This window comes from Malania oleifera, chromosome 4, assembly GCF_029873635.1.
Source record: "Malania oleifera isolate guangnan ecotype guangnan chromosome 4, ASM2987363v1, whole genome shotgun sequence".
Classification (NCBI taxonomy): domain Eukaryota; kingdom Viridiplantae; phylum Streptophyta; class Magnoliopsida; order Santalales; family Ximeniaceae; genus Malania; species Malania oleifera.
In genome coordinates this window covers 124,860,358-124,868,912 of record NC_080420.1, presented here as the reverse complement: position 1 = coordinate 124,868,912, position 8,555 = coordinate 124,860,358, and the positions used below count along the sequence as shown (strand labels likewise).

General features: G+C 32.6%; 1 protein-coding gene across 1 annotated transcript; it reads right to left on the bottom strand.

Annotated features, from left to right (window-relative positions):
• Window positions 1–1,509: 1,509 nt before the first annotated feature.
• Window positions 1,510–2,484, bottom strand: LOC131154427 (uncharacterized). The gene has a single exon (XM_058107193.1). The coding sequence runs from the start codon at window positions 2,154–2,156 to the stop codon at window positions 1,725–1,727; it is 432 nt and encodes a 143-aa protein (XP_057963176.1). The 5' UTR covers window positions 2,157–2,484; the 3' UTR covers window positions 1,510–1,724.
• Between the last annotated feature and the right edge of the window lie 6,071 nt (window positions 2,485–8,555).

Sequence of the window (8,555 nt, the reverse complement as noted above, 5' to 3'; positions counted from 1 at the left end):
GCCATTTGTAGATGAAGCAACCCAAGCCTCCACATCACCCTCACAGCTGAAACAACAAAACGCATCACCCCCCTTCAAAATTAATTTCATATATTTCTCTCTACAACTCTAGTAGTCTTTCCATATATCTATGGTTTTTTTTTTTTCTCTTCCAAAATTAATTAAATGTATTTCTCTCTGCAATTTACTTTTGATCCCTAGCGTATCTGCAACTTCCTTCAATGTTAATCCCATGATTTCTCTCTGAAATTCTGATATATCAACAGTAAAATTACCATCGTCCATAGTCTCCTTGCATTGCAATGGCATAGAGAATGAGTAGAATTAGGGGCAAATGTGTAAAATACATGTTAAACGCTTGCCGTTGACTGAATCAGCGAGGGAGCAAATGCTGGTTCGGGTAGAGTACATTCAGCACCCTTCCACTTTTTAGCGAACCAATAAAAAGATGGGTTCAAAATAGAGACTATTAAGCACAAACAAACACCCCTGCAAAGTCCTCGCTCATTTGGAACTGGGGCCTCTCCTATTAGTTTCTTGCATTCGTTCCATAGAGATAGAAGGTTTCTTTGCATTCATTGGCATTACTACGAATAAAAGCATTCGACGGTATTTTCAATCACTGACATCGTTTGAAGTCAAAATTTGCATTTCCTTATTCAATTTCCATTCTTTAAAGAAAGGGAAAAAAAGTCCTCCTAGCTTCAAGTTCATTAATGTTTCGTGCAAGACGCTCCCCTCTTGATTAAGGGTTTTAGGAGACAATAAATTGAATGCATCCTTCTTTTACTAGAAATTATGTGTCGAAATTCATTTTAGAAAGCTCTCTTTTCAAGCAAAAGAGTATCCCATCACAAGCACATCACCAAGTTTCCCCTGCATGGCCCAATCCAAAGACACTCATAGACATTCTCTCAACTCAATCAACATTTTCAGATAACTCAAAAACTAATGATGCTCTGAAAAGGAGGTTGGCTGCGAACATCAACCTAATAAAACAATATGCAAGGCTTGCCCAAGGCATCCGAATTCCGAAATGCTGCAGCCCATGACGGTACCCGTGTTGGCTCAAAATCTTAATGCTTTAATTTATGAATTCTTGTTGATTTCAAATTAGCGAAAGCCTTTGTAAACTCTTACTTTTGAGGGGAAAAATTGATTGCTCCCTGCGGATAAGTAATATATTGTTGGTAATACAAATATGGACGGATGAAACCACATGCTGATATCCTAATCCAACAGTACTCAGTGTTCTCCTTGTATTGTATTTGGTTCACAGCAGCAAAATTCTGATTTTGCAAGTTTAGGGACAATGGCATTGGCAGCAAAACTGCTACTAGGCAAGTAAATATCACTATAGCCAACAACAGAGAAATCCTTAATTTGAATTGAATTGTTTTTTTTCAAACCACTTCAACAATCGCGACTACTTAATTTCCACTCGCATAAGTTCTATATATTCCAAAAATAAATAAATAAATTAAATGAATGAATGAATGAATGAATAAATGAGCAGATCCATCAAATATCTTCATTAATTGATTTGGGAATTCTTTCAGAAAGAAAGAAAGGGGAAAAAAGCTCTTACGAATTTTCTGAACGATCGAATAGCAGCATCGCGAGCACAATGTATATGGATGAATGGGACGGATCAATCCGTCGATGAAGAAAATTGAAGGGAAAAGGGGATTAAGGGAGGTATAGGTATAGCTAGGGATTGCATTTTAATTTACTATCAAGTGGGGATTGCAGTCCTTCGAGTAGAAATCGTTGTTCTCTATGAGGGCTTTCAATAGCTCATAAGTGAATTCTGGACTGTTGGGGTCGCTTCCCGGCGACTCCGCCGGCGATTCCATAGTTTGAGGCCGCGTTAAACACAAGTAACAACCACCACCACCCCCAAACCTCCTGCCTCCTGCATTTCCTCTGTATGGTAGAAGTCGTTTCTTGGCTCTTCCCAGCGGAGAGAGGAATATCGCGCGCGTAGCTCTCCTAATCCCACGCCCATGTCTCTGTGTTTTCTGCTTTTTCCTCTCAATCCCAGTCCCAATTCCATCATCTACGTCGCCGTCCTCTTCGTCTTCGCCCCCCTCGTTCCCGCAACCAACCCTATCTTCGCCGCCAACGTTGGATGCATCCTTATCGGATTCCGACATGAATATATATATATATGAACCAATCGAATTTGGGGGAGAAGGGGGGGGGGGGGACCAGTGATCTCTAAATGTGTATACGCGTGTGTGTGTGTATTGATGAATAGTTGGATATATAAATTAAGATGACAGATTCGTAGCAGGCTGCCTTTATGGCAGAAATTGCAAGTGATCAGAGAGAGAGAAAGAGAGAGAGAGAGGAATGAGATCCTCTCTGAGATCGAAGAGAAACAGAACCCTCTGAAGAAGAAGAAGAAGATGGAATTGATTTGGCCGACAGAGTTGTCGCGTACAGGTACAGCTAACTTACCTCCCTCCCAATTCGCAATCAAGCCACACAGGCAGAGGGACCTAATTCATTTATTTATTTGCTTATTTTATTAATCAGTCAATGCGTGAAGTGAACAATAAAATTAGCAATTTAATTTAATTTCGATAATGTGTGCAATACTTTAATTTTTAAACAACAATCATAACATTATCCAAATTCACCAATCAGTTTTCATTCCCTCTAATGCAAAGAGGTATTAAATTTGAATGAAAAGTAATATAAAATTAAATTAAAATTTATCTAAATTCACTCAAATTTAAATTTAAAATCTGAAATCTATACTTTCAAATGCAACATTATTGTTCAAAATTAAAGGTTCAATTAGTTTCGAATGGAAAATTCATTTTAAATTTTTTTAAAATAATTATAAAAATATCATGTTATTATTTATTCTATAATAATTATATACAAATAATAATATATTTTGGGATCATTTGTGAAAATTAAGTGTTAGGTGCTGAACTTTGAATCTAAATTTAATTTTTTGAACTAGTTCAAAATTGAACTTAAACTTGTTATTGAATCTAAAATCTCAATTATTTTAATTGTTTCGTATCCAATATCTGTGTGTTGTTTTTCAATTTTAATCTTCTTCAATCTTAGGAACATAAATATTTAATAAAATTAATAAGCAATTAAATAAGTTAAAAATTTTATTTTAATATAAATAATAATTTTCTTGTCATATATTAAATTAGAAACTGCAAATTAAAATATTATAATTTACTGTCACATGAAAAACTCTGCCTGTGATGCACTTAATGTCCTAATTTTTTCACACACAGTCGGTCTCAAGCCCGGGTTAAGGAGGAGGGTTGCGTTAGGTAGTTGACAGTCAGCGTAAAATTTTTCAGATCACTATGATATGAATCCTTACCGAATATTTGCTGGGACATCCCCTACGAGCGACGCGTTGCACTTGAACCACCTGAGTGTAGTGAAAAGTGGGCGAGGGTGGGCTAGGTCGTCGCCCCAAGGTGATGCGCCGTGTCGGCGGCCGGGTACGGTGTCAAATATGCGAGGGTTTCTACATCATTCTGGACGTGGGCAAGTATAGACGTTAGTTCAAGAAACTAGGATTAGATTAGTAACTTGGAATATAGGGACACTTACGGGTAAAAACATGAAAATTGTGGATACAATGATTAGAAGAAGAATTAATATAATTTGCCTTCAAGAAACTAAGTGGGTGGGGGAGAAAGCTAGAGAAATCGATAAATCAGGATTTAAACTTTGGTACACTGGAAAAGAAAAACATAAGAATGGAATAGACACTATTATAAACAAAAACTTAAAAGATAGCATTGTGGATGTAATTAGAGTAAGGGATATAATTATAAAAATCAAAATGGTATTAGGACAAGAGATAATAAATATTATTAGTGCTTATGCTCCTCAAGTTGGCTTAGCAGAAAATCTTAAGAAACAATTTTGGGAAGATATGGATAGTATTATACAAGGCATACCAGAGACTAAGAAAATATTTATAGGAAGAGATCTGAATGGATACGTTGGAAGAGATAATAAAAATTATGAGAGGATACATAGAAGATATGGATATAGAGACAAAAATGAGTCTAGGGAGATGATCTTAGACTTTGCTATGTCATATGATTTTAATATAATGAATACTTGTTTTAAGAAGAGAGAAGAACACTTAATAACCTTTAAAAGTGAACAAAATAGAAGTCAAATAAATTTTTTTTAACTAGGAGGGTTGATCATTTATCATGCAAGGATTGTAAAGTTATTCTAGGTGAAAGGCTAACCACGCAACATAGAGTCTCAGTGTTAGATGTATGCATTAAAAAATGGAAGAAAAATGATAAAATAAACTAGTGCAGGAGAACTAGATGGTGGAACCTAAAAGGAGAAAATATAATAAAATTTAAAGATAAAATGATCAAAGATGGGGATTGGACCTTAGAGGATGGGATAAATTCAAATACTATTTGGAGTAGATTAGCTAGCTCTATTAAAAAGATAGCAAAAGAGATTTTAGGTGAATCAAAGGGAAGATTCTCAAATAGTAAAGAAAGTTGGTGGTGGGATAAAGATGTACAAAAAATCATAAAGACAAAAAAAATTTGGTATAAAACATAGCAAAAATGTAGAAACAGAGATCACTTTGAAAAATATAAGGATACAAGAAAAGATGCAAAAATGGTCGTTAGTGAAGTTAAATATAGATCATTTAATAGTTTGTATGATAGATTAGATACAAAAGAAGGGGAAAGAGATATATTTAAACTTGCTAAAACTAGAGAAAGGAAGAATAAGGACTTAGGAAATGTAAAATGTATAAAAAGTGAGGATGATATTGTCTTGGTTAAGGACGAATATATTAAAGAAAATGACGAAGTTACTTTAGTAAGTTGTTTTACAAAAACCAAATAGAAGGCTTAAATTTAGAATTGTCAAATGAGGAAAAGACTAAAAATATAAGATTTATTCGCAAAATTAGAGTTAATGAAGTTAAGTTTGCACTAAAAAAGATGAAAAATGGGAAAGCTATGGGACCAGATAACATCCCAATTGAAGTTTGGAAATGCTTGGGTGATAACGGAATTATATGGTTAACTAATTTATTTAATACAATTGTAAAAACTAAGAAAATGCCAGATAAATGGAGGAAAAAAACTTTAATACCTATATATAAAAATAAAGGAGATATTAAAAATTGTAATAACTATTATGGAATTAAACTTATGAGTCATACGATGAAACTATGGGAAAGAGTAATTGAACAAAGATTAAGGTTAGAAATGAAGATCTCAGAAAATCAATTTGGTTTTATGCCTGGGAGATCTACCACAGAAGCTATTTATCTTTTAAGAAGATTAATGGAAAAGTTTCGGGAAAAAAAGAGAAACTTGCATATGATATTTATTGACCTTGAGAAAACATATGGTAGGATACTTAGGGAAGTTCTATGGTGGGTTTTAGAAAAAAAAAAGTGTATGTTGTAGGTATACCGACGTCATTAAGGATATGTACGTTGGAGTAATGACTAGTGTAAAAACTATAGATGGAGAAACTAGAGAATTTCCAATTACCATAGGTGTACATCAAGGATCCGCTTTGAGTCCTTATCTTTTTGCTTTAGTGATGGACCAATTGACTAAGAGTATTCAAAAGGAGGCTCCATGGTGTATGTTGTTTGCAGATGATATTGTATTAATTGACGAAATTAGGGATGGAGTAGAGGTTGAGTTAGGATTATGGAGAGAAGCTTTGGAATCTAGAAGCTTTAAGATAAGTAGAAATAAAACGTAATATATAAAATGTAATTTTAGTAATGATAGGAGGAATATTGGAGACAAAATTAAACTTGATGATAAAGAAATAAATAACACTTGTAGATTTTGATACATTGGATTTATTATGTAAGCTGAAGGAGAAGTTGAAGATGATGTAATGCATAGAGTTAAAGCAAGTTGGGTAAAATGGAGAAGTGCTTCAAGTGTTCTATGTGATCGTAGAATACCCTTAAAATTGAAAGGAAAGTTTTATAAGACAACTATAAGACCAGCTATGCTATATGGATCAGAATGTTAGGTGACGAAGAAACATAATATCCAAAAAGTAAAAGTTGCTGAGATGAGGATACTTAGATGGATGAGTGGTATAACATTGAAAGATAAATTAAGGAATGAACATATTCGTGGTAAGTTAGGTGTAGTTCCTATAGAAGATAAGATAAGGGAGGGACGACTCAGATGGTATGGACATTTGCAACTTAGGCCTTATAGTCAACCTGTGAGGAAGAGTGATTTAGTTACTATGGGGGGCAGTAAAAGGGGTAGGGGTAGACCTAAAATAACTTGGGAGGAGATAGTGAGTAAGGATTTAATATCCTTGAATCTATCAAAAGAAATGGTCTATGATCGCATAAATTGGCGGAAAATGATTCAAATAGCCGACCTCACTTAGTGGGAGTAAGGTTTGGTTTTGTTGTTGTTGTTTACTGTCATATGAAAAATAAATTTATTATTTTAATTTTAATCACTTGGGTATCGAATTCTTTATCATTTTCATTTTTTATAAATGATAAAATTGGAAAAGAGACATCTAAATGTGAATTATACTTACTTTTATGCCTTATTCTATCAAAGAAATTTTAAAAAAAAATTTTAGAACTAACACTAAACACTCTAATGTCTAATCCATTCATTTATTTAATATATTTTTTTAGATATAATCTCTATTTAGAGGCTAAATACCCTTTTTAACTTTCTTATACACATTAACAAAAAATATATGAATAAAAAAATTAAAAAACCTTCCACAAATAATTAGGCCTAAATTTTTAAGAAGTTTCATTTGATATTAACTATCAAAGTTAAATTATTTATAACAAGTCATTGAAGATTTTCTTTCTTTCTCTAATACGCTAGTACTCTGAAAATTAGATCAAACCGTAAATTGGCATCCTAATTGAATCACAATTTGGCCGATTCGACCAATTAACCTAGATGATATCATCATGACATAATAATTTAGATTATTATTTCATGAAATTATAAATTAAAAAAATGAAACTATACATGTAAAAATGTGGATGTTAATACTTTATAGTTGTTGATCCCATGCTTTTTTTTTTTTAATATAGGAAAATTACATAAATTCGTCTTGTGCTATGATAAAAAATTAGAGTCACCTTGTGATTTTATTGTCAATACTAAATATCTTTGTAGTTTTCAAAACTATGAAAAATTAATGCCATTATTTTTCTAATGGTAATTAACATATTAAATGAAAATAATATTTTAATAGACAAAAATACCCGTATGTGATAATATTCTTTAAAAAAAAAAAAACTTCAAAGAACACTTAAATTCTTTACTATAGACCCCATTATTATAAAATATCCTAAGTATTTTCTTCAAAACCTATAAGAATACTACATACATTAATCATTAGACAAAATAGATGTAAAACTAATAAGAATTCAAGATATTTATTTTAATGTCTAATCTCAATATTATCTGCAAAATCCCAAAATATTAGGAGAATAGTAATTTAATAGTAATAAAAATTAATTAAAATATATTATATTAATAAAAAAAAATTGAAGGTTAGTGGGATGACACTCTTCATCCTTGGATCCACCTTCAACCGCTCCACCTATGTGATTTGAGAAAATATGAGTTAATGGTGGTATAACTTTTCATTATTTTAAAAATCACAAAGGGAGGGAATCAATGATCATAAAAAAACCACCAAAAGTGGCTTACTGATTTTGAATTATACCACAAGAAGACTTTATGTAATTTTTCCATCTTCTTTTTTCTCCCCTTTTTCTATTCTCTTGGACCTACTAGTATAAGCGACAACAATAAATGATCCTAGCCAGCCACTTCTTCTGGGCGAGCGGTTGCCCGACTCTAGCCTCCGAGTGAAGCAATGATGACAAGTTTTTTTGAAGTGTGGATAAAAATCTAGTCAAGTTCTTGAAAAAGTATTTGTTCTCTAGGAGATAGGTTGGTTGGGAAGATAGAGTGGGGGCGTGCAAGGAAGTCATCTTATCGCTATCCAACCAAGTCGATGACGTTGGAGCAAGGGATGGCCCCATCGACGTAGTGCATCTTATGGAAAACAAATGCCTCGAAGATGTTGTTGAAGTCGGAGGGTGTGACCATCGAAAAGCTATAATTTTAGCTTTCAAATGAATGGTTGTGATAAAAATGGGTTAATTCCTCAAAATGAAATAGATGAGGGTAATAAAGTATAAGTAGAGACTTATACTTTCATATTTAACTTTAAATTTTTTTAATAATTTATTAGCTATGGTCTTTTAGAATAATTTATTAAAAGCGTAATTATAATATTTTCACTTCCTAATGAAAAATAGTCATCTACTTATTAGCTTCAAGGTTTCATTAACCTAATTTTGATGATAACAAACTATTTGATACTAATGACTTTTTGTTTAAATTGTTTGTGACGTGATGAAGCCATTGAAGTTAAAGATTTGAGAGAAAATATGAAAACTTTATTTACTTTATTCGTACTTATTCTCTCAAATGGTAATACGTTTTATCTTAATATCTCTAAGAATGTAAAGGTCA

Excerpts from the sequence above, each read along its gene's own strand:
- LOC131154427 (XM_058107193.1), bottom strand. The coding sequence starts at position 2,156 with ATGTCGGAATCCGATAAGGATGCATCCAACGTTGGCGGCGAAGATAGG.